A 25,645-nucleotide genomic window follows, 5' to 3' on the forward strand; every position below is an offset into this window, starting at 1 on the left:
CAACAATAAAAATGAGAATAGAATCTGAATTAAGAAACTTGTAACACATTTGTGTTAAATTAAAGGACACTCCGATTTTTGTAAATCGTTTCTTGTTGCATGTTCAAATTTAGACAGTGCACCATTGCCACAGCCGTAACAAAACGCGTTTTTGTTGCTTGTTTATTTCTTTGTATTTTTACAGAAGAATACTTTTCTAAACCGGCTGTACTCAAACAAACTTTCGTCTTGATCCGACCCGAATGATGTACAAATACCGTGACCTACAGAAATTGTGACATTTCCGACGATTACTTTGCACTTGAACGTATCAAGTGTCGAATCGAACAAGCCGTCAACAAAGTTAAACAGTCGGGAAAAAAAATCACCTTCCACAGTCACCCTTTGGATCGGATCAACTCGTCAATATTGTAATCGTGTTTTTTTTTTCACATGAGAAAAAAAAAATCCGAACCGATAAGGATAACAGCATCTGAGACGACCTTTCAACTCTGGGTTTAGCTCTGGAGCGCAGCACGCAGTCATGGACGGAAGACGTGACCCATCGTGTCCTCTTGCAGGAGACCGAATGAAAGAGTGAGACGAGCTGCAGGAGTGAACCGAGCTCGTGGACCTCTGAGCAGGTTCGTCACAGCTCGATGTCTTTTTTCAAGTGTCTTGCACATACATCGAGATTGTGACCGTCGTTAGCAGCGGGCTAAGCTAACTGGGTTGAGGGGGCGCTAGTGACATTTTACACGTGCCTCGCATGCAAAATGGGGAAGTAGCCAAAAAAAAGGCCTGATGCTGATTTTCGATTTCTTCCTTCGATCGCTTTGAAGGGAAAACAAGGGTTGAAGCAATGTTGTCATCCGTAAGAGGTTCTGATAAGATTAACATATATTTTTTTCCCTCCCGGTGGAATTGCAGAATCGCCTTGTTTATCGCGGCGTTACGTCCCTCTCGAATACCCTAAATAAGTGAAATCCGTGAATTAGAGGTGGATTTTTTAAATACGTTTTTTCTTCGTTTATTATACATTTATTTCCTTCACTACATATTTCATTAGTGTTTTTTTCGTTGATCATAAACTCTTTGCTTTGTAGTTTGTCCATTTTTTTCGTCTACAATTTATTTTTTAAGTTTATTCTACAGTGTTCTCTTGTTTTATCGCGGCGGTTATCAAAATACACACAGAGTGAAATTTGCTAAGTAGAGTTTGATATTTTTCAAGACATGATTCTCCCTGTTTATTACATAAATATTTAATTTACAGTATTTTTTTCTAATTAAATGCTTTTTTATTGATCTTTCCCTTTGTGTTTTTCATTGTAATACAGTATTTTCTTTTACTTACAATTCAGTTTTATGGTTCATTATATATGTTTTCGTTTATTTCATACATTTTTGTGTGTTTAGTAGTTGATTCTCACTAAAATACGAATGGTGGGTCCCAAATGGCACCCGGGCTACAGTTTGGACATCCATGGTGTAGAAGGTAGCTGGCCCATATTAGCATTAACTGTATGGCTTGCTAAAAAAAAATAAGGACATTTATCATAGCTGCACTAATGTGCATTTCAAAGGGGAGAACTGAGAGAATGATATATATATATATATATATATATATATATATATATATATATATATATATATATATTTATTTTTTCCTTTCAGTCGCGATGGCACCCGGGGAACAGACGACGTCAGGCGGGAGGCTTTAGCGCCGCGGCACCCTCGCGACGGCCATGCAGCAGAAAGGCGGCATCCGCATCATCGAATGGGAGGACCTGGACAAGCGAAAGTTCTACTCCCTGGGCGTGCTGATGACGCTGAGCACGCGGGCCACCGTGTACCCGGCCAGCCTGATCCGCACGCGGCTCCAGGTGCAGAAGGGCAAGGCGCTCTACTCGGGCACGGCGGACGCCTTCTGCAAGATCCTGCGGGCGGAGGGCGTGCGGGGTCTCTACCGCGGCTTCATGATCAACACCTTGACGCTGGTGTCGGGCCAGGCGTACATCACCACCTACGAGCTGGCGCGCAGGCAGGTGTCGCGCCACTCGTCCAGTAACACGCTCAAGTCGGTGGTGGCGGGCGGGGCGGCCTCGCTGGTGGCGCAGACCATCACGGTGCCCATCGACGTGGTGTCGCAGCACCTCATGATGCAGGGCCAAGGCGAGCACAGCGGGCGCTTCAAGGCCAAGCCCAAGATGATGCTGGCGGCCACCAAGCGCCGGCTCACTTTCGGACAGACGCGGGACATTTCCGTGCAGATTTTCGCCGCCGACGGCTTCCGGGGGTTCTACAGGGGCTACGTGGCGTCCCTGCTCACCTATATCCCAAACAGCGCACTCTGGTGGCCTTTTTATCACTTTTACGCAGGTGAGTTCCTAATTCTTTTCAAAGTGCGACTTTTTCATTTGCAAATATTCCTTCACTGTTTATCCTGGGGAAAGCTGACTTTATACTTTTAGTATTACTGTTTTTTTTTAATAACTTTAATCAAGACCGATTTTTTACAATAACTTTAGTCTTTATTAAAGACTTTTTTTTTAATGTTTTTAAAGTTTTTTTTAATGATTTCAATCCCAGATAGTTATTTATATTTTTTTTCATTTTTTTCTAAGTCAATGTCTGGTACAAAATTAATTTATTAATCAATTACTTTAGGTAATTATGTGGGTGTCAATTTCGACCCAATTTGGGCCATTAATCTTGAAATGTCCATCAAAATGCATGCAAGAAAAAAAACAAACTAGGAGGCTAAAAATTACCATAGTTTGTCATACCAGGTGTTCATTCCTAAATGCTAGCAGATGTAATTTTAAGACAAAGCTACATTATTTGCAATAATAATTTAAAAAAAAAAGCTGTAATACATATTACAATTTTCTTAAAAAAATACTATGGCTTTTTTATACTGGGAAAAATAATTATGCATATTAAAAAATCTAAATAAAAAATAGAAAAATAATATAACAATATAAAATATAAAAAATAGATCAAAATTTTTACATTATAATAACATATATATATATATATATATATATATATATATATAAAATCTTCGAGAATGCATTATTTCTTGCCAGTATGGCTCTATTAGGCATCTACCTGACAAACGGCGACATATTGTATATTGAGGCGTGTGTTTTTGGGTCCATAGAGCAGCTGTCCCTGATGGCACCGAGCGAGTGCCCCCACCTCATCCTGCAGGCGCTGGCCGGGCCCATGGCCGCCGCCACCGCCTCCACCATCACCAACCCCATGGACGTGGTGCGGGCCAGGGTACAGGTAACACATCCTCAATCCATTTTTTTCCACCTACTTTGAGAAAAAACCCGCTTCCGATAGCGTGTAGTTCATGCAAAGGATCGTTTGTGACCCGTCGGCAGGTGGAGGGCCGCTCCTCGGTGGTGGAGACCTTCAAGCAGCTGCTGGCAGAGGAGGGCCTGGGCGCCGTCACCAAGGGGCTGTCGGCACGCATCATCTCCTCCACGCCCACGTCGGTGCTCATCGTGGTGGGCTACGAGACCCTCAAGAGGCTCAGCCTGCGAGACGACCTGGTCCACACGAGACACTGGTAGAGGACAAAAATAGCCCGATGCCGCATTTTACCTCACGGCAGGAGCTCACCTAAACGTCACTTTAGTCTCTGGTGCAACAACACTGCCTTTTATTGTTTTTTTTTTTTTTTTAAACAATGTCTCATTCACTGCCAGTCCAGTAAAAATTGTTCTTTGACGTCTATAGCCGTCAATGGCAGCGAATGACTTAAAAAAAGAGTTTATAAACAGATTAAACGTTTTCTTGCATGGCAAGGACCTCCAAAGTGGAGCAAAATCCGTTTCGTGACACCGCCTGACTTCGAAGTCTAATATTTTATGTCGCAGTCGGAATTAAAGCCAAGGGAATCAATTCGCCAATTGGATTGCAAAATTAAAAAAAAAAAAACGCTCACCTCTATTTTACTTTGGTGACAAAAATACATGGCTAACATATTTTTTGATTGCTCCCTTTTAATTTCCATACATCGCTAACAAGTCAGCTTTGATCCTATCAACGTTGCTTTTGGCACCATCTTGTGGTGTCTTACAGTTTTACAGCAAGCACCAAAAATTGTGAATTACAGCGTAACATTTTTTGATGGTCGTACAAATGTAAAAATAAGTTAATTTGTGCCTATGTCAGCTACTCGGCATTGATGGGAACAGGAAGGCAATTGGAGCATTGTGGTTTAGTAAAACTAAAAAGTAAAAATAGCGGGTATTTATTTGAAGATGTGCGAGACGCTGAGAAGTTAACAGACTTTTTTTTTTTTTTCTGTGCAAGTCAACAGCCTTAAAGCTTTCTGCTAAAAGCTGTTTACATTAGCTAGGGTAGTTTTTTTTTTTTTTGGTATTGCTAATATTGTTCTCTTAGATTTTATAGATGTTTTTCAGGAAGTTCCTGTCGCAGTTACGTTTTTTTGCCATTTCTGTTACCTGTTGGTGACGTTTGGTGGGACTTTGGAGGTTCTGTTGGTATGTGGAGAAATGCATTTATTTTTTTCTCAAGCGGAAGTCAAGTCAAACATTTTCTTTACAATCTGTTCTACGAACATCCACTTGTGTCATGATGACATTTTGAATAATATTGCTTGAGTGAAATATGAAATAACTCATTCGCTCCCAAAGACGTATTTTTACGTTTTTTTTTTTCAAGAGTCTAAACATTCAATCTGAGTTACTTATATTTTTCAGAGTATTTGGCCAAAAGAGGATCTAAAATGACTGGTACTAAATGAAATAAGGGTTAAAGTAATCAATTACTTTTGTAAGTAAAGTAATTGATTACTTACAAAAGTAATTGATTTGTCTTTATCACTTAAATACATAAAGTCAATGATTACCTTATTTGACTATTTGGAGTACTACGAAAGGGTTAGAGTAATCAATTACCCTTGTAACTAAAGTAATTACTTTATCACTTAAATACATCAAGTCAATGATTACCTTACTATTTGAATATTTAAAGTACTCGTAGTACTTGATTTCTTTAGTAGTTATACTCTAAAATCAGTTGGGGCAAAAATTAAAAAAAAAAACTTTAGCAAAAGTACTACCCTAAGTACTTCACTTGAGTACTTGATTACCCTGTAATTGATTACCTCGGTGCTGAATTAATTTAGTACCATCAATTTTTAGACCCTCCTTAAGCCAAACACTTATATATATATACACACACACACACACATATATATATATATATATATATATATATATATATATGTGTGTGTGTGTGTGTGTATATATATATATATGTGTGTATATATATATATATATGTGTGTGTGTATATATATATATATATATATATATATATATATATATATATATATATATATATGTGTGTGTGTATATATATATATATATATATATATATATATATATATATATATATATATGTGTGTGTGTGTATATATATATATATATATATATATATATATATATATATATATATATGTGTGTGTGTGTGTGTGTGTGTGTGTGTGTATATATATATATATATATATATATATATATATATATATATATATATATATATATATATATTATTCCTAAAGAGACAATATTCATCAAAAAGTCATATTTGAACCAATGGGTGTGTGTAGAACTTGTAATTTTTTTTTTTAAACTTTCCTTCCTCTTTAAGGCACACGTGGAGCAAAGTATGTACTGTAGATTTTATTTGCCAAAAATCGGGCCTGCAGGCCCGTTGACTGTTTTATTGAAGACAGAATGCCAGCCAATCACAGAGCACATCATCATCTACAGACTGGAATTACGCTTCTGGAGAAAGACAATGATAAAGAGAAAAGATGGACTCCTAAAAGTGTAACACTGTTTGGTGTCTGTGTTTCCTTGAACGTTTTTGTAAAACAGAAAATATTCATGTGTCAGTGGCATTATTAACTCTTTCAATCCCAAAGACATTGTTTTATGTATTCAATCAATTAATCGCAGTCTTATTTATATTTTTTGAGAATTCAGGAGGGCCTAAAAAAGTCTTGTACTAAATTTAGTAAAAGTAACGGATTACTTAGAGTAATTAAGTACTTGAAGTAATTAAGTATGAAGGTGATTGAATACTCCAGATAATAAAGCATTTAAGTATCCATTACTTAGGGGATAGAAGTACTAAGATAATTGATTACTTTTGCAAATGAAGTACTAGAGTAATCCATTACTTAAGATGAGTTATATTTGAATCTTTTTAATGAAGTACTAGAGTAATCCATTACTTTAAATAATGAGTTATATTTGAATCGTTTTTCAAAAAGTAATTGTTTTAATAGACCAATTTTTTAATAACAGAAAGAAGGCATTTAAATTACTTAAGAGATTATATAGTTTATTTAAACCTCAAAATTTTAGAGCATTTTTGCTCAATTACTCGAAAATCAACCCCAAGCAGACACGTTTACTTAAAAAAAAGCAAGACTTTATTGTAATGTCACAAACCAGAGCAAAATTATTCACACAAATGAACTGCAGTCAACTTTTGCGGCTGTGTCGCATCACATGGGGCAATCGTAAATATGAATGGCGCGGTCGTCGCCGGCCGAAATGATTTTGGAGCCATTGCTGTTGTACTTGACGCTCCACACCTGAGCGGGGTACAAGTACACAAATTAATCACTATTCTGTATTCAATACAAAAACAAAAAAGTTGAAAAAAATGGTAGCAAGGATGGTTCAGGTCTGACCTGGTCTTGGTGGTCGAAGAAGGTGTTGATGCACGCTCTGGAACCGGCGTCCCAAACTTTCACGCTTTTATCAGAGGAACTGCGGAGTTGGAACGGGAACAGTTGCATTGTGGGAAATCGAGCCCGAGTTGACCGAGGGTGTTAACGGAGGTTGTGATTTCAACCTTGTGGCTTGAATTATGGAACCTTTTATTTTTAATAACGCCTTTCTCTGAAACTTTATTCTGATCAAAATATTTTATCATGATAAATGATCATTTTCGGGATTTTAGCTGCAACTTTTTTCCCACGATTTGAGCCCTGTGGCATATGGTCCAGTGCGGCTTATCAGCTATTGTTTTTTCAAGCCACCAGGGGACAATCCGCCGCTAAAGCAAATGTTTCTATCTGAAATAAAATGTTTAAGAAAAAACAAAAAACTTCCACAAACGATATTTCTGTGTGAAATATCTGACATTACAACCTGTCCGGTGCAACTAATCCACGACATTTTTTTTTGGCTTCTATACTGGTGCAGCTTATGGTTTAAAAAAAAAATATATATATATATATATATATATTAAATATAAAAACAAATATATACAAAAAAAATCTTTTTGTTTGGCCATACATAGGAGGAAAATTATAAAGAAAATCCATTTTGTTGAGGTTGAATTAGATTTTTTTTTTTAATAAATAAAATAGCTATTTCTAGACTGGTCCGACTTAAAGGGAATATTGAAAGAAATTGCTAGAAAAAGAGCGACACAAACCTGCAATCCAAAATGTTTTGGTCATAAATTAAAATATGCAAAAACCGGACCGTGAGGGAATACAGCGCCGCCCTTTTTTAAAAATTTGTTTTTTAAACGTTTCAAATCGTGTTTCTTCTTTCTGCTTGAAAAGAAAGGTTACCTGGAGACAAAGTGCGTGTTGTCGGGAGAAAAGGCCACGTTGAGGACCCAGGATCCGTGGCCACTCAGTGTGCCTGCCAAGTTGGCGTGTTGCCTACCAAAACAAAACACAACAAAAACATCTTTTTAACTCAATTCCCAGTTAAAATGGATTTTGAGTTGATGAAAGAATCAAAACCGCGTAAAAATGGACTTACACGTCATAGATCTTGATGTAGCCGTCGTCCGATGCCGTGACAAGCAGTTGGGAGTCGGGGGAGAACGTGAGGGAGCGAATAGGCATAGCGTGCCCTAGAGAAACAAAAAGGAACCTATTTGAAATTATCGGGACACGTCTGATGGCGCTGCAAAAAATCCTTTCATTGTGATTTCTTTGCTGACTGGTTGGAAGGATTTGTGTTGTGTAAATTTCAGACTATAAGCCAAAACTTTTTTCTCATGATTTGAGCCCTGCGGTTTGCTCATAGTCCAGTGTGGCTTATCTGCTGTTGTTTTAAAAAGCCACCAGGGGGCACTCCATGCTTTTTTTACTCTGTAGTGTTCTATGTTATGTTGAAAATATGTCTGTGCTAAACATGCAGGCGTTTTCAGTCTGTTGAAGATAGGATGTTGCTGGAAGCAGGCACCCAGGCAGTTAATTAAAAAAAAAGGACTAAAATAAATAAACTTCCGTAAAACCAGTTTTCTGTGTAAATATCTGCGAATTATAGTGTGGTGCATCTTATCTGTGAAGAAAAAAACCCACCTTCCAGCGTGTGGAGGAGCTTTCCTGTGGCGATGTCAAAGATGTTGATGATGCCGTCAATCGCCCCGCTGGCTAAATATTTACCATCTGGGCTCTGGGGATTAAAATAAATAAACAAATACTTCAAACTAAAAATGCATAATGTTGCGTTCTGGGGAATTCCTTACATAAGCGATGCTCAGGATAAATTTTCCTCGGGTATCCAGAGAGTATTCCTTCTTGCCGCTTTCCACACCGAAGATGTTGACCTTGCCAAGGTGGCTTCCCGTGGCGATGTGTTTGGAGTCGGGCGAGAAGGCCACCGTCCAGGCGTCCACTAGAGTGGAAGAATATCACATCAGGGAACACGTTTGTCTAATTGCAATAGAATGAGCGGCGTTCCTCATGGAAGTACTTGAGTTCCACTTGTTTTCTATAGTGGCGGTTCTCAAATGAGGGTACGAGTAACCCTGGGTGTATGTGAAGATACTTCCGGAGGTACATGGGATTTTATCAACGTTTCTGCAGGTATCAGCAGGTCAAGATTAATACTTTTTAATGCCGTAACAGGAACGTAATAGATTACTTTTCAAATCAAGAGCAAATTAATTGGAACATGAAGCAACCTATTGATATGTTTGATATGGCGTGACTCTTTTATGCCATTATTTTGTTAAGTTTCATAAAGATGCACGTTATTTTTGGTACAACATTATCTTCTGGAATAAAATACATCTAACTTTCATTTGGCACAACACTCTGCTTTAATACTATTTATTTTTCCTCCCAAATGATATGTGCTGATTAGGGGATACTCGGTTGAAAAAATATTTCAAAGGGGGCACATCACAGAAACTAGTCATCATTCACTTCCTGCCGGTGAAACGTGTCCCTAATAATTCTGGTTATATAATTTATGGTATTGCAAACATTATTCACTATATGGTCTTACCTGGTCCGGCATCTATAGACTTGATTTGTTTTCCGGACTCCAGGTCCCAGAGGCGGATGTGAGCATCAAGCGAGCTGGAGGCGGCAATGGCGGCGTTGTGGCTGATGTCCACGGAGACGATGCCGAGCTGGTGTCCCTCCAGCGTCCACTGTAGCTCTAGCTTCTCGTCTGACCTGCGTTGAAAACCTGAACGTTAGCGCATGTTGTCTTTTTGTCTTGTGGCATCATCTCGTTCATCGATAATCTGACTGTCCTTTTTCTGGCCAGACTCACGGTTTAGTGGTTAAAAAATTTGACACACAGTTTACAGTCATGTCAATCCACATGTTGTATTACAGAAATACCTTAAAAAGCCACTAGAGGTCAGTATGAGCCCTTGAACAACTTGCTGTTCCTTTCAGATCCAATTGCAATTTTAATGTAATGTTATTAAACATTATTCCAATTGCAATGTGTTTGGAAGACTCTGCCCTTACAGTTAATTTGGTACTTATATTTACTTACAATGCATCAGCCTTAAAAAAATACGCATTTGACTGAATCACCTTTAATAAAATAAAGCATCCAAATTTTTGGTAAAGCTCAAATGTATTGGAAGGGTTCCCGCTGTCATTCTAATATGCAGGAGCAGTGCGAGGAAGGCAAAAGGAAGAAGCAGCCAACTGCACTAATCACATCTGAGGTTTCCAAGCGATACCCAAGAAAATATCGGCACGCATACACACTTACCATTTCCACACTTTGACCATATCGTCAAGAGAGCCAGTGACGATTGTTTCTGAACTGTCTGCCTCACTTTTACCCCATGCTGCTGTCCAGATTGCATCATCGTGTGCTGGGGAGGTGGTGTAAAAATGTTAGAATTAACTGAGAGAGTATACCCTCACTGGCCAAAACATTTTTTTAAAATAAAAAGCGGTCCTTTATTATATCCCTGTGAACATTGTTGAATATGAGCTTAATTTAAAAAGGCCATAGCCATGTATGATATCAAAATAGAGCTTTAGATCAACTGTATTGCATATTTATGCAATTGCAATACAAATCATGACACTAATATGTGTATTTGAGAAAATTTTCTTATTTATGTTCACATATATACAAGAACGTAGTTATTTTGTACTAAGTAGTTACTTTATAAATCACGATTGAGGGAAAATACTCTGGTAGATACTCACCGTGCTCCTGTTTAAAAAGGATGCTGTACTGAAATGAAAAAAATGAAAATTGCGACTATTAAAACTTGCTTTATTTGGGGACACACATTGGTGAAAAATTAGATACATACTTGTGTGCTCATTATTGATTGGCGGTGGAACAGCCAGCTTAACCACGGCGACCTAAACACAATCAAGCATATTGATTTTTTTTTAATGGATAAGTTTAATAGCTATTTCGGTCAATACACGATAAGTTGTTTATCGCAGGTTATCGCTATCTTAATGCTAATGCTATCGATAACACGTTGTAAGCCATCCGACAATCCCGTAATTCATGTAATATTCAACTTAAAACGCAAAGTGCCATGAAAGTCTACGTACCTTCAAAACACTGGAAAATGTTTTGAGTAAATCTGTAGGAGTTCGAGTTGAATTACATGCGAGGCGCCATGAAAATATTAAACTGAAGGAAACTTCCGCGGTTTTCTTCTTCGTTGTGTCTGCTTGGCGCTTGACAAATAAATCAATTTGTTCATTAGCGCCCCTATTGACAGTATAGGGAAATTCCGCAAAGATCGGAAATGTATTGATTTCGGACTTGTGAAGACGTAAAGGTGCCGTATAGGCCACGCCCATTATTGACACTTCGATGATGAAAAATAAGTTCGTAGATCTCTTCATACTTGGACTTCCATCAAATATATAAATTTTTGAGAAGATTGAATCATCTGGCTCGAATTACAGCAACTGTTTTACTGTTTAGCCAAATCAACAAACTTGTGGGGTGCAATGCAGGCCACGCCCACTATCAAAACCTTTTAAAATTTGGGAACATAAATGATCCATGTCTCTCTGCTTTTCTGAAAAAAATTCTGTTTTATTCATTCAACGAAAAGAATGCAAATAAAACTGTTTTGTCTGCCACTAGTAGGCGCTATATGTAATGCAGAATATTAGTAGATGTCTTGGTTATGACTCTTAATATACAAGTGAAGTTTTTTTTTATTTTTTAAAGCTTCAACTGAGTTATTAAGCGTTTTGTCACTCATGGCAAAAAAAAATATGAAATGCAAAATTTAATGCACCGCCGTCGTCATATAGTTTTTGATATCATCAAGATTTTTGCCCCTGTTGTAACTCTTATGATGGGACAGGCCAAATTTAAAGTGGAAGTCAGAATGACCATCTAGGCCACAGGTGTCAAACTCAAGGCCCGGGGGCCAGATCCGGCCCTCCACATTATTTTTTGTGGCCCGCGAAATGCTGATTTGACTTCAAGTTTCTGGCTAAAATAGCAAATTTGCAAGTTGTCTTTAACTTTTAAAAATCTGTGGAGAAAATACAAGCATTTTTTAATTCACAATCAGTTTTTGCTGGCCTCTGATTTCAAAACTTGGTGCGTGTTTTACAAAAGCATTTAAAAAAGATGTGACTTCACAGTCATTCGGCCCTCTGACAGAAACTAGAACTACAATGTGGCCCATAATAAAAATGAGTTTGATACCCCTGATCTAGGCAAAAGTTTGATCCCCGCAAATGTCCAAAAACGGGCCAAAATTTCACATCCAAAAATTCGCTTACTTTCCCCATTAAATCCTCTCATTTTTGAAAATGAGTGCTTGCCCATGACATTTTGAGATTGAAATCAAGATTGGTGGAGATGGAACATTTTGGTGATGCAGATGAGGAGGAGGGGAAAGAGGAGGGTGCCAAAGAGTGCCAGGGGAGAGAGAGGAAGGCAGCGTAAAGTGGAACAGGTTCTCGGCGGCATTCCCTCCGCCTCCGTCAGCAAACATGGCCAACTTTGCCGGCACCTGGAAAATGAAGAGGAGCGAGAATTTCGACGAACTTCTCAAAGCTTTGGGTGAGCGTACCTCCTTCCTCCCTTTCGCTCGCCGCCGCATCGATTACGCCGGTCTTACATCCTTCACCTCCCAAAAAAAAAAAAACCCAAAACAAACGTGTTGTTCTTTTGGGAATGCGAGCCGGACTTGGGAACAACATGGCATTGTTTGGAGCGGCGCCCTGGGAAAGGACGCGGGGATGATGAGGATGAGGATGCGGGTGATGATGATGATGATGGATGTAAAAAAAAAAAAAAAAACGCCAGATGCCGAATTCCAGCCTGTACACAAGCGTGTCATTGTTACGCACGATATTGTTCACGTTGAAGCTTTTTAAGTAGGCCATGCATGTGTGTGTCGTCTTCACCCTTTAATAGTCTTAACTGACGACTGTGCCGCTTGTGCTTTGGGACGCATTAAGTGGGTCATTCAATTGTGTTTGCCTTGCGGTGCCGAGGGGGAATGATGGTGGCGAAGGGATGGAGGTGGGCGGGGGGGGGGGTGAGGGGGGGGGGGGGGGGGGGGGGGGACCAAAATGTTGGGGACCTCCGAAGTCGGACACAAGCCGTTTGTTCGTATCGTTCCACGGTTTTTCCCACAGGCACCAACTAGAACCCCCAAAATCTTTTAAAGCAGCGGTTCTCGATTGGGGGTACGGGAAGTGGTGCGAGGGAGTTTTTAAAGTTTCAGCGGGCATCAATAAATGTGAATAAATGTCTTTTAACGCACTGACGGGAAAAGTTTGCGTTGCTTTTCAAATTAAGAGCAAATTAATTGGAACATAAAGCAGCTAATTGCTATATTGTGCTATAGGGACTCATGTTACTTTGCAAAGCAAAGTTTTATATACATTTATGTTTACAATACAAACAACACACATATACACACAAACACACACACACACATCGTATTTTCCAGCCGCACCAATGAAAATGTGACAAAAAACATTTTTTTTGCTATGTATAAGCCACACCGGACTACAATCAAATTAGATATTTAAGCAAAAAGATGCTACTCTACAGGGAAGTTTATTCAATTTTAGCTCATATTTAAAAGTTTCTATTCATAATGCCTGGAAACAGCAACTTTATGCCTTCAACACAGCCCTAACATCTCTGCACAATTAACAGGAGCAGCAACAATGTATTTTCTACACTAACACACTTGGATTGTTAGAATACTGCACCGACACAACAGTAACTACTCTGGTTGTATTTAGGAGTAGAGAATGTCCACTAGTGGCGGGTAAAATCAATTCAAAACTTTTTGTGTCTCCCTTTGTTTAGTGGGGGATCGTCCTGTGGTGGTGAGTAAAAAAAAAAAAAAAAAAAAAAATCAGATTGAGGTGGATATGTTTTTACTTGAATTGGAATTGTTCCTCATGTCCCTGAGTTGGATTGCACTCTGTTTAACCTCCCAGCGGCCACATCATTAGGAAGATGCTGATGGAGAATGGCAGCTCCCTCTGTACTGGAATCTACTTCGGTGCCCCCCCCCCCTCACCCCCCCCCCCCCCCCCCCCACCCCTAAACTCCCTAGACAACCCTCTTTTAGCAACAAGCAGAAGAGTGATGCGGTTCAGCAGATGCTGGCTGATGACTGACATCAATTTGTTGGGAGAACCAAAACAAACTTGTTGCTATGACGACGGACTGGTGCGGCATTTCTGATTGATTCGCCCTTGTGTATCTGGTGTGTACTTCAACTTTTTAGCATCCATTTATCAAAGTCAACACCGTTCTGTACATGACTATGTAAGACCCAATCACGAGTCAGCTTGCGAATGTCACCTGACCAAACTTTGAAAACGCCGGTGATAGGTCATTATCTGAGCCCTGAGCAATTGTGTCAGTTTCAATAGACTTCTTTCAATAAAATATTTAATATTTGGTGTGTTAAGAAATTTGGTGTTTGAAAATATACTGTTGATCTACTGGAAAATTGTGCCACTAATGGCAAAAAAAAGGCACAACACAACATTGTGCAGCGGCGTAATTATAACACGATTTAACACTAACTTGTTTCATGTTCCAATTACTTTGCTTTCAATTTGAAAATGTACAATTCCTGTCATTGCATCAAAAAGCATTAAATTGAGGATGCCTGGGATATACTGTTGACCTGTTGGAAAATTGTGGCCAATAATGGCAAAAAAAGACACAACACAACATTGTGCGGAGGAGTAAATATATAACACGATTTAGCACTAACTTGTTTCATGTTCCAGTTACTTTGCTTTCTATTTGGAAATGTACAGTTCCTGTCATTGCACCAAAAAGGATTAAATTGAGGATGCCCGGGATGTACGGTTGACCTGCTGGAAAATTGTGGCCAATAATGGCAAAAAAAGGCACACAGGTGTGTTAAGAAATTTAGTGTTTAAAAATATACTGTTGATGTACTGGAAAATTGTGCCACTAATGGCAAAAAAATGCACACAGCATGGTGCGGAGGCGTAATCATAACACAATTTAGCACTAACTTGTTTCGTGTTCCAGTTTACTTTGCTTTCTATTTGAAAATGTACAGTTCCTGTCATTGCATCAGCTGTTGAAGTGCTTTCACACACACACAGATTATATATATATATATATATATATATATATATATATATATATATATATATTCCACAGCATAATAATGGACAGTCCCTTCATTGTAGCTGTAGAAATGTCATCATAATCCTCAAAACACATTCTCAGCAGAAGCATACTCATCCTACAAATCCTCATAAGATTCATTCCCATAGGAAGTTACCATGGTTGAAATAACACTTCAAATCCTCCAAAAAATACAACGCAAATCCTTCTTGCACATGTCATAACTTTCTCATCCAATTTATCTGAAATTGTTCGCCATCCTCTCCATGTGTTTCACATGATCCCAGCTTCACCAAAGTGATCCCGGACTCACGCTGACCTCGGAGAGCAAAACAAAGTCCCCCGGCGCACCATGAGCCGCAAATTCTCATCCTGACGTCCTCATAACATTCAGAAGGAGGACACGGGTCCTCATGACTCATAAAAAAAAAAATGCAGAGAATCAATACAATGAACGTTGTGTTTTCAGGCGTGAACGCCATGCTGAGGAAAGTGGCGGTGGCGGCCGCATCCAACCCCCACGTGGAGATCCGGCAGGACGGCGAGCAGTTCTACATTAAGACGTCCACTAGCGTGCGCACCACTGAGATCAACTTCCGCATCGGGGAGGAGTTTGACGAGGAGACGGTGGACGGCAGGAAGTGCAAGGTGACGGGCGAGAACAATGCGCTTATGATTATGATACATCCGATTCGTTAGATTCATCAGATTTGGCGATTTGAAAATCAGATGGTGGATTTAAGATTTGGCAGAACGCTGGAGAACCTTTTTTTGGCGATGTGAAATACGTTTACAGACAAGTAATTTCCCCCCACACCAATCAAAGTTGTGGACCGCCGCCGTTCAAGGCTCAAAGACCACGGCGTGCTTTTGAGGGATGAATAACTACTGGCGAAATTGGTATCACCCTCACGTCTGCGCACATGGATCAAGGGGCGTCGTGATCCTTGAGATGGATGGGAATATATCTTGCGGGCCCTGAGGGCGGATTTTGATGAGCTTTTGAACTTACCCCCCCTCGCTACCCCCAACAATGAACCATATGCATCTCACGTTTAAAAGGGGCAGTTATCTAAGCAAGTTTTTCAACCAGACTCAAAAAAAGACTCAAAATAGAGGGCTGTGATATCAGTGTCTGATTTATTTGTATATTTATCTCTCGGTGTGCTAAATTCAGAAACTCTAGGGTATACGTTACGTAACGTGTTTTATTCCTGGCTTGTTTGGCGGTAAAATTGCATCACTGACAAATGTGCAAAGGAATAACGCTTGGCAAAATAATGGCAACGTTTGGCAAAAAGAGTCACTTTCAAACGCGAGCAGGTAATTAGCTTCATGTTCCAATTAGTTTGGTCTTAATTTGAAAATAAAGTGTTTGGTTTCTGACCAAGCTTTAAAGGGAATTTAATCTGTTGAAACAGAAACCCCGTACATATGTACAAACACACACACATACACACACACGCACACATATATTAATTTTGCTATATATATATATATATATATATATATATATATATATATATATATATATATATATATATATATATATATATAAAACACCATTTAGCAATAATTAACCCCATGTTCCAATTCATTTGCTCTTAGTTTGAAAAGAGAACTATACTGTTTTGAAATTCTTTCTTATGAAATCATAGAAGGGACTTGACCAAGTGATACTATTCAAACAAACGAATGTTTGCAAAACTACCGGTAATTCCCATTTATATCATTTTCATAAATCCAACTTCCAATATGATAATGCACTTCATTAAAATAACTCATTCAATCCCAAAGACATATTTATATGTCTTCACATAGTCCAGGCAATCCATCCCAGGTACTAATTTAGAGATTATATGTTTTAGATTTTAGGGTAAAAGAGGGCCTCAAAATAAATTTCCTCATAGCTAGCTAGCTAGCTAACTAATATGTAAAAATACATCTTTGTAAAAAAAACATGAGAAATAACTCTCTTTTAAAATAACATTTCAAGTGTAGTTCAGTACATTCGTAATCGAATTGGTGCTAATATCAGAGATTTTGGTTATAGACCGTATTTTTTTTAAAGTCTGGTATCGGACCGATACCTGATATCAATACTGGATCGAGACACCCCTTAAAATTTGACACCGCCCCCTGTTGGTCCCGGTGGGCACCGCAACAGTTGCTAACCATTGTTCCTAGGCATATAGTAGGTCCGGTATTTTCACCGTTATTCACAGTGTTGTGTTTAGGAGCATCAAGGGCAGGACTGACCTATTTTGGAGACAGCGTGGTGCCCTTTCCTCAGCACCCCACGGCATGCTGGGTATTGGGCGTGCCGTCCCAAGCTGCGTGACGTCTCTGAAAGATCAAAGGAGAGAGACTGTCATTGTTCATTCCTCATGTTTTTTTTTTATCTTTAGTATGCTGTTTTTTTTTTTTTTTTTACATTTGGGAAGCAAGCAAGAAGCATTTGGTCTGACGAGGCAAAAATGTAATTGGATTTGGCAGAGGACTAACCCGTCCACATTCCCCCGTGAGTCAGGCGCCATTACTTTGCTTCTTTACCAGATTCTCTGCAGGAGCCAAGACTTGAATTTGTCTCATCATGTCAAGCAATTAATAAGCACTTTTATTGCTTCATACACTGCAAATGTGTGTATAAGCCGCCGTATTTTTCTCACGTTTTGAACCCTGCCGGTTTACAGACCAATGCGGCTTATCTGCAGTTTTTTTACTCACCACCAGAGGGCAATCTCACTGTAAACAAAGGGAGACAGAAGAAATTATTAAAAGTATTGATTTTGAGTTTGAACCGCTATTTTACTCGCCACATGGAGCACTCTCCAATAGTAAACACAATGAGGTGGCATGTTACTGTTGTGTTGGTGTAGTATTATACACAAAAACTCTCAAAGTTTTGATTTTAAACTGCTCTTTTGCTCACCACTCCTCAATAGTCAACACATTCAGGTGTGTTACTGTTGTGTTGGTGCAATCTTCTAACAATCCGAGTGTTTAGGTTTTATCGTGAAAATATGGTGGTAAGTTGGCATGACATTGCTGTAACCAAGCAGTTTAAAAAAAAATCAACTTTTTTCTCCATTGTGGCTTATCTGCATTTATGCTTTCTTTTTTTTATTAACCACCAAAGGACAATCACCTAATAAACAAAATGAGACACCAGAAGACCCTCAAAGTATTGATTTTGAGTTTGAACTGCTATTGTCCTCGCCACCAGGGGGCACTTTTCAATCGTAAACACAACCAGGCAGGATACTGTTGTGTTGGTGCAGTATTGTAACAATCAGTGTTTAGGTTTAACCTTGAAAATATGGTGGTAATTTGGCATAATATTGCTGTAACCATGCAGTTTGAAAAAAAAAAAATAAAAACAAATATTTAAAAAAAACGTCCATATACCATCTTTGTGCGTAAATATCTGATGTTACAATTTATAGTCCGGTGCGGCTTATACATGACAAAAAACAGATTTCTTTTAAATTTTCTGTGAAACAACATTTCTCAGGGAAGATTTCTATTCATTCCCATAAAAAAGATGGAAAGACTCAACAACCTCCAACCATTTTGTGGAAGGTGTCCTGAAACTGCCCGCAAAATAGAATATCGATAGTTTTGCTGGAGTGATTCTTAGCGGCCTGAGTGAGTCAAGGCCAGATGCGGCAGAGCTCAAAGAGATTAATGCGCTGATCCTTCGCCCCAATAATGCTGCGAGGTTCAAAAGTCTCATTTAATCTGTATGAGCGCTTCGCATTTCTCGGAGGTTAAAGCTATAGCTAGTTCAAAAGACAATAGGGAATTAGATGGATATACATCAGTGGTTTGAAACCTTTTTTCACCCTTGTACCCCTTGTCAAATATTTTTTTCAACCTTTAACCAAGGTTAAAAAAAAACCAGAAGTTCTTTGGAACTGCTTTAGAAGTGGTATCTTCAATTCAGCAACTTCAGAAGAAAGATTGCTTAACATTATGTTTTATTTCTGGCTTGTTTGCCAGATGAATTGATGCATTAATGAGAAAAAAATGTGACACTATAACATAATTTGGTTGCATCATGTTCCAATTAATTTGATCTTAATTTGAAAAGAAAAGCAGCCAATATTTTGCAAAGGTGTCGTTATAACACAATATTGCAAGAAGTTGTTTCATGTTTCAATTAACTTGCTCTTAATTTAAAAACAAAAAGAAAACTTGTACAGTTTCTGTCACGGCGTTAACTCATTCAATGCCAAGAATGTGTTTATTCATTGTTGTTTAGACATTTTTATGGATGTTTTCTTTTCCCCCCAAAACTCTCAAGTGTTTTGCTAAGTACTTGATGAATTAAATGCTGAAGTAATCTATTGTCTTAGGTACTATAATTACTAAAGTCAGGGACTACTTTAGGTACAGAAAGTACTAAATTTATTGAGTACTACTACAGGGATGTACTGTAATTTAACTTGGGTCCAAAATCAGCCGGGAAACTATGGGCGGCCATGTCATAAAATATGTTGGGCTTTCAAAATAATCCAACATAAGCACACAGGAAATGAGAAACTTGAAGCTGTAGCTCACTTGTCCCACTAAGCAAAAACTCTGAAAAACAATCTACTGGAGTCATTAAAAAAAATTGTCAATTATGATCTATTTTTTAACTCTTCTCGATGGTGCTCTTGGTTTAAAGATAAACTCTAATGCTAAGGAAATGTGTTCAATTTCCACTGCATCTTTAAACTTAACGGTGCCATCTAGAGGAGACGAAAATATCACAAGAGCTTCATGAAGCTTCATTGAACCGACTTGCCTTTTTGTTTGCAGAGTCTCGCCACCTGGGAGTCGGAGAACAAGATCAGCTGTCAACAGACTCTGGTGGACGGTGACGGACCAAAAACCTTTTGGACCCGAGAACTCAACGGCGATGAGCTGACGCTGGTGAGTTCACTGCAACAAATATTCATATGAAGTAACCCTTTCAAATGGACAAGATTATGCCTTTTATAATCACAGAAACGCTACAAAAATTGATATACCAGACCACGATTATTTTGGTCAATATTGAAATCACGATTGTTAATCATGGTTATTCATAATGTTTGGTCAAAAATGTATATTTAGCAGTATATAAACAAGGCTTCAGGGCTTGACACTTACAAATAATAATAAACTAAAATAAATAATCATTCATGGCAAAAACTTGGCACACAGGGCAACACAGCTAACTTACTTGAGTGCAAACCAATGAAAAAAATAAAGCCTACTGAGAGCACATGATTTACTTTTTAAGCATATTTGAATCAATTAGCAGTCAAAATGTCATTTTCGGTAATTTCAAACCAAATTTATTTGCAATACTTTGCCAATAACGTCATTTCACAATGGTAAATAATAAATTAGGGTGCGAAAAGCAGAGCTTTTGCCATGTGGGAAACATTGCCCCCTAGGGGTAGGATGACAAAGCACTTGATTTGACATGTAGTGTAGCTGGCTTTTTAAATGTTAATTTAATCGTGGCAGCCAATATCATGATCGATTGAATCTTATCTGATTTAATAATTAATTAATTATTTAATCATTGTTGCATGACCTTTTACTGATGTGTAAGGTCGCCCTGGCCACCCCACAAAAAATCCACTAGCTACGCCACTGCACAGAACCTGGAAAAAGGCAAAAAAAATGGACCCTAATTTAATATCTGTGCTGTTGCGAGCGAAAACTCAAGAATACGTTTTTCTGGGTTTCAGTGTAAAAGGCTGCAGGGAGATTTAGCTTTTTATGTTCGAGAGCCTTACAGGAACAGGAAGTGAGAGGCGATCCTTGGTGGTCATCGCCTCTGCGTGATAAAAGCAAAAACGTGCCAACAAGCTCCCACGGGAGCTCAAATAATTTCGCTCTGACGGACATCGATCGCTCCAGCTCTTCTCACCTCGGCCTTATCTGATGTGTACTGAAGGTTACCTTGGCTACCGAGCTCTGTTGACGTGGAAACAATACGGAGAAATATTGAATGTCTATATGTGGCCATTTATTTTTTTAATTTGCATATATATACAGTGGCAATTTGCTTACAAATCTCTTATATTTTGGAGCATACGTTTGTAAAAAAAAAAAAAAATTGCTATGATAGAAAAATGGAGTGAAAATATTGAATGAAAAATATGCAATTTTAGAAAAATTAATTCTGATTACGCCATGAGAAAATTGTACTAGATTGAAACCGAAATATGGCATGTAGCAAAGATTTTAATGTTGGCATAATAAATCAAAGAACATAATAAAAACAAATTGCAGATGAAAGTTGTCTTTAAATTAAAAAAAAAAAGTACAATTTAAGTGCTATTATGAGTACAAGAAACATTTGAATTACAAATTAAAATTTTAGCATAGTAACGTTCTAATATTTTTATATATATTTTTATAATATATGAGATTTTTTTATGGGAAAATGTATAGTAAACTGACTGTAACGTAACAAAAAAGCTATAACATGTCAAACTAAAATTCATATTTCATGTGAATAAAGCTGAGTTTAAAATATTGATACTTAAGACATAACTTTACGGTAATAAACATTCGGATAGTAAAGAAAAATGTATAATTTTGACCCAAAAAATGTTGCATGAGAATTTTCGGGTGGAAAAAAAGTACAATAAATTGGCTGTAATGTGAAAAAAACAAACAAAAAAAAAACATGTAAGACTAAAATTTAAATTAACATTAAAGGTGAGTTGAAAAAAAAAAGATAATTACAACATAATATAACAATAATAAAGCTGAAAAGTTATAGTAATAAAGCTGAAACAATACAAAAACACTAATATTAGTTTTGATGTATAAAATAAAACTTCCTCACAGCTTAAAAATGGATGCTCCCAAAAACAGCTGGTTAAAAAAAAAGGGGGGGGGCTGCTTTTTAGGAAGCATTACTAAGACAAAAAGCGGATTGTGTGAGCACACTAAGTGGGACACATTTCCATACAATTTGCATATTGCTTCTTTCTTGGTGTACAGTGGAAACCTCTGAATGGGGGGAAAAAAAAGACAAAAATTAGCATTGGCATTACACCAGGTACTTTTTCCCCCTAAATGTTATTTTCATGTGGTTCCATATTTTTGCAGATTTTCGGGGCTGACGACGTGTTGTGCACTCGCATATACGTGCGCGAGTGAAGCTTCGGAACGTAGCGGAGGACTCATGCGGGACCACGACTCAAATGCTAACATGCTAATTGACAGTTTCGCACACAAATAGTTTCATGCACTAGTAGTTACGCTCTTTCTCTCTTTATCCCACTGATGTTCAACAACAAGAATAAAATACATCTTTGACAGAAAAAAAGAAAAACAAAAGTCAGTCTTTTTGCCACTAATTAGCCTTAGCATCAAAGCTAACAACAAAGTTGCTTTTATTTTGGGGGGGAATATGGTGAATAAAGCCCTGATTATTTCAGAAGTAAAAGTCTGCGCATTTCAATGTTTAAATGTAAGCTTTTTTTGAACAAAAAATGGGACGACCCAGTACTAATACCAAGTATTGGTATTGGGCCGTTATTTTAAGTTAGTAATCGCAATGAAGGCCAACACTAACATTTACTTATGGTATACATTATGACTTTATTTTATTTATTCATCTTAAAAATACGCAGATTATGGACTCTTTCAAGCGTTCTCAAAATTATTTTAATATTATACAATTCAAAGTTTCTCTCATAAGTGTTTCTCTTTACCAAAAAAAAAAAAAGTGAAATTCTCTCAACACTAGTTTTTTTTTTATCTTCTTTTGAGGGGAAAAAGTCTTAAAAAAGACAACCAACTTTTTGGAATGAAAAATATGACAAATGTGGAATTCTTAAGAGATTGCGACAGTTTTCCTGGTTTTAAAAAAATGTAGTATACAATATAATGAATGTTAAAAAAACATGCCATGAAAAGCATTTTCACAGAAAACAAACTATATATATATATATATATATATATATATATATATATATATTTTTTTTTTTATATATATATATATATATATATATATATATATATATATATATATATATATATATTCATGAAAACAAGTTTTTTTTCTTAAAAAAGAACATTTTCAACATGAAAAATATGAAAAACGAAGTTTTTATCAGGTTGTAGTATTTTTCCAGATTTAAAACAAAACTATTAGTCACTTACTTGACTATATTATTCACAAAACCATGACTTTTTTCTTCACAAAAAAAGAAAGGTACATTTTAATCAAACAAAAAAGTATTTTTTCATCAAATATGCAGACTTTGGATTATTTTAATTGTATTTGTTATATAATTCCAACATGTTTTTCTTGCAGAAAAATTTTGTTTACCCATAAAGTACAATTAAAAAAGAAAAATTCTTCTTCTATTTTTAAGGAAAAAAACTATTATCATTCATTAAAACTTGTTATTTTGTTTTGCCCCCCACAAAAGACCCATTTGGGATGAATACGACAAACATGAAAGGGACTCCAGCAGTTTTTCAGGATTAAAAAAAACAACCTAATATTTACTTGTATACTATGATAAATGCTTTTCCATCCTGGAGCCATCTTGTATGACTCTGCCAAACGCCTTTTGGCCTTTTCTCTTTGGCGACATCAAAGCCCAGCAGGGTAGAGCAAAAGTGGGACGCCGAGTGGCTGGCGCACTGTACCCACAGAGGCTGCCCTGTTTGATGCCCTACTCTAAAGATGGCATGGGAGGGGGCGAGGGGGGGGCCCTCCGCGACAAAACAAAAGAATGCCCTCATTGAGCAGCGGTGAGCTGTCGGCTCGTCCCTCAATTAACTCAACGGCGGGCGGCACGCCTCAGGGCGCCTCGCCGGGCCCCGGCCTCTTTGCTTCCCACAGGCACGGCGGCGCACTCAGGAGGAAAAAGCATTCTGCGTGGGGATAAGCGGGTGAAACGTCACCGGCGGAACCCATTTGTCCCGGGGGCCGCCGGGGACCCCCCGGGTGTCGGCCAAAGCGCTGAATGGAAAAAGTTGGCAGCAAAAGAGACACATTTGCTCTTGGGCTTTTGATAGCGTGCCCCTTTCTTCTAGACTTTTGTTGGGGTGCACCTGCGAGTGGGGGGATGTGTCCCCCAAAAGAATAATTTATTTACTACAGCGGGCGGGCTTCTAAAGACGGCCGGGCACTATTTGTCAAAAAGCTTACTTGGTGGTCCAACCTGTGTGAGAAGAGTCCCGAACAGTGTTTCTCAAAGCATCACAGGTGAAGGAAAGCGGAGAAACTCGTGTACAAAATTGACTCAAGTCATATTTATTTTTTTATATATATATATATATATATATATATATATATATATATATATATATACACACACACACAGACCTTTCTTTTCAATTTAAGAGCAAAATAATTGCAAAATTGTGTTACAGTAAATCATTTTCAATTTTTGTTCTTTTAACTTTTTTCTCTAAACTGTAACATGTTACAGCAACAACAGATCTTCAACGCAGTGAACATGCCTGCTAGTTTATAAATGAGAGTGGCACCAACGTATTTTCAAGAGAACATTGGCACTTTTTCATTGTGCTGTTAGAATACTGCACAAACACAACAGTAACATATGCTTGGTTGCATTTACTAGTGGAGAGTGCCCCCTGGAGGTGAGTAAAAAACTAAATCAATACTTCAAAGGTGTCTTGTGTTTCCCTTTGTTTAGTAGGAGATTGCCCTCTGGTGGCTAGTAAAAAAGCCGCAGATAAGCAGGACTGGATTATAAACCGCAAGGTTCAGTATGTGAGAGAAAAAAGTAGAGGCTTAAGGTCCAAAATTTACAGTATAGGTATATAAAATCAGAAAGTACATCAAAAGAAAATGTGTTTTAAAGGTGGTAGTTATTCATTAAAAATAATTAGCACATTATGAAAAATGTTTGTAGTAGCTTTTTGAGAAAAGAGCATCTGAGTTTCTGAAAATTATTATCATCATGTGGGAAAGACTTTTTTTTTTTTACTTTTAATTTACAACATAAAAATCAGATTGTACTTCTGTCCTTATCTGTCATTTTTCTCCATGAATATCCCTATGACATCGCTCATATTCTAATAACACCGAGAGCACGCAAAAGAATAAGGTCACATTCTATCAAGTGTGTGCGTGCGGCTGTCACATTGAATTACCCAGCATGCTTTGTGGTTCCAAGGTCCCAGAAGAATTTCCTTTTGAGATGTATTCAGCAAACACCTGCAGAGGTCAGATCTTTGCATGAACAAAGGTAGTTAGCTAGATTGTTCTATGGCTTATTTTTGCAACATCAGCATGCTGGAGAGTCTTTTATTTATCAGGTTAATTATTTAGATTTTTCTGTTGTAAGCACGTTGACATCTTTTTGTAGCTATTTACAAAACATATTCATGGCGGCTGTTGATTGCAGGTTTTGTTATATCCAGTTGGACTAAGCGCCTGCCTCAGATAATATTAGTTTGCTGTTAACGTAACATGCCAAAAGTATTTATTTTTTTATATATTCCAAAAGAAAAATCGTAATCAAATATATAACTTAAGTACTGTATAGGAAAAGCCTTCATGGCAGAAAATTGGTTGCCATGTTTGCGCCATGCAAACGACCTACCATTCCGTGATGGGAAAACGAAGCTTCATGAAGCACCGGTGATATTTTTTATATCCTCTAGATGGTGCTCTTGGTTTGAAAATAAACGCTAATGAAATATAAGTTAAAATTTCACTGCATTCTAAAACAAAGAGTGACATTTAAGAGTCAAAAATATCACA

General features: G+C 37.8%; 3 protein-coding genes across 5 annotated transcripts; 2 read left to right on the plus strand and 1 right to left on the minus strand.

Annotated features, from left to right (window-relative positions):
* Positions 1-322: 322 nt before the first annotated feature.
* Positions 323-5,181, plus strand: slc25a44a (solute carrier family 25 member 44a). 3 transcript variants are annotated; one of them, XM_088416204.1, is made up of 5 exons: positions 329-410; positions 502-623; positions 1,657-2,361; positions 3,151-3,273; positions 3,375-5,181. In XM_088416204.1, exons 3-5 carry the CDS (start codon positions 1,728-1,730, stop codon positions 3,617-3,619), a joined length of 1,002 nt encoding a protein of 333 aa, XP_088272330.1. In that variant the 5' UTR covers positions 329-410; positions 502-623; positions 1,657-1,727; the 3' UTR covers positions 3,620-5,181. The 3 variants fall into 3 exon arrangements, with proteins under 3 accessions (XP_088272331.1, XP_088272328.1, XP_088272330.1); XM_088416205.1 differs by having other exon boundaries at positions 323-623; positions 3,146-3,273; XM_088416202.1 differs by having other exon boundaries at positions 323-623.
* Positions 5,182-6,438: 1,257 nt separating this feature from the next.
* On the minus strand, positions 6,439-10,959 carry skic8 (SKI8 subunit of superkiller complex). The gene is made up of 11 exons (XM_088417248.1): positions 10,836-10,959; positions 10,583-10,634; positions 10,473-10,500; positions 10,024-10,129; positions 9,295-9,467; positions 8,531-8,679; positions 8,364-8,457; positions 7,816-7,909; positions 7,620-7,712; positions 6,726-6,804; positions 6,439-6,626 (listed from the first exon to the last, which is right to left on the minus strand). Exons 2-11 carry the CDS (start codon positions 10,592-10,594, stop codon positions 6,537-6,539), a joined length of 918 nt encoding a protein of 305 aa, XP_088273374.1. The 5' UTR covers positions 10,595-10,634; positions 10,836-10,959; the 3' UTR covers positions 6,439-6,536.
* A 1,195-nt stretch (positions 10,960-12,154) lies between these two features.
* crabp1a (cellular retinoic acid binding protein 1a) lies at positions 12,155-22,325 on the plus strand. The gene is made up of 4 exons (XM_088417039.1): positions 12,155-12,318; positions 15,368-15,546; positions 19,705-19,818; positions 22,003-22,325. Exons 1-4 carry the CDS (start codon positions 12,249-12,251, stop codon positions 22,051-22,053), a joined length of 414 nt encoding a protein of 137 aa, XP_088273165.1. The 5' UTR covers positions 12,155-12,248; the 3' UTR covers positions 22,054-22,325.
* The last annotated feature ends 3,320 nt before the right edge of the window (positions 22,326-25,645 follow it).

This window comes from Hippichthys cyanospilos, chromosome 6 (genome assembly GCF_059441005.1).
Source record: "Hippichthys cyanospilos isolate Australia breed blue-spotted pipefish chromosome 6, RoL_Hcya_1.0, whole genome shotgun sequence".
NCBI classification, from domain to species: Eukaryota; Metazoa; Chordata; class Actinopteri; order Syngnathiformes; family Syngnathidae; genus Hippichthys; species Hippichthys cyanospilos.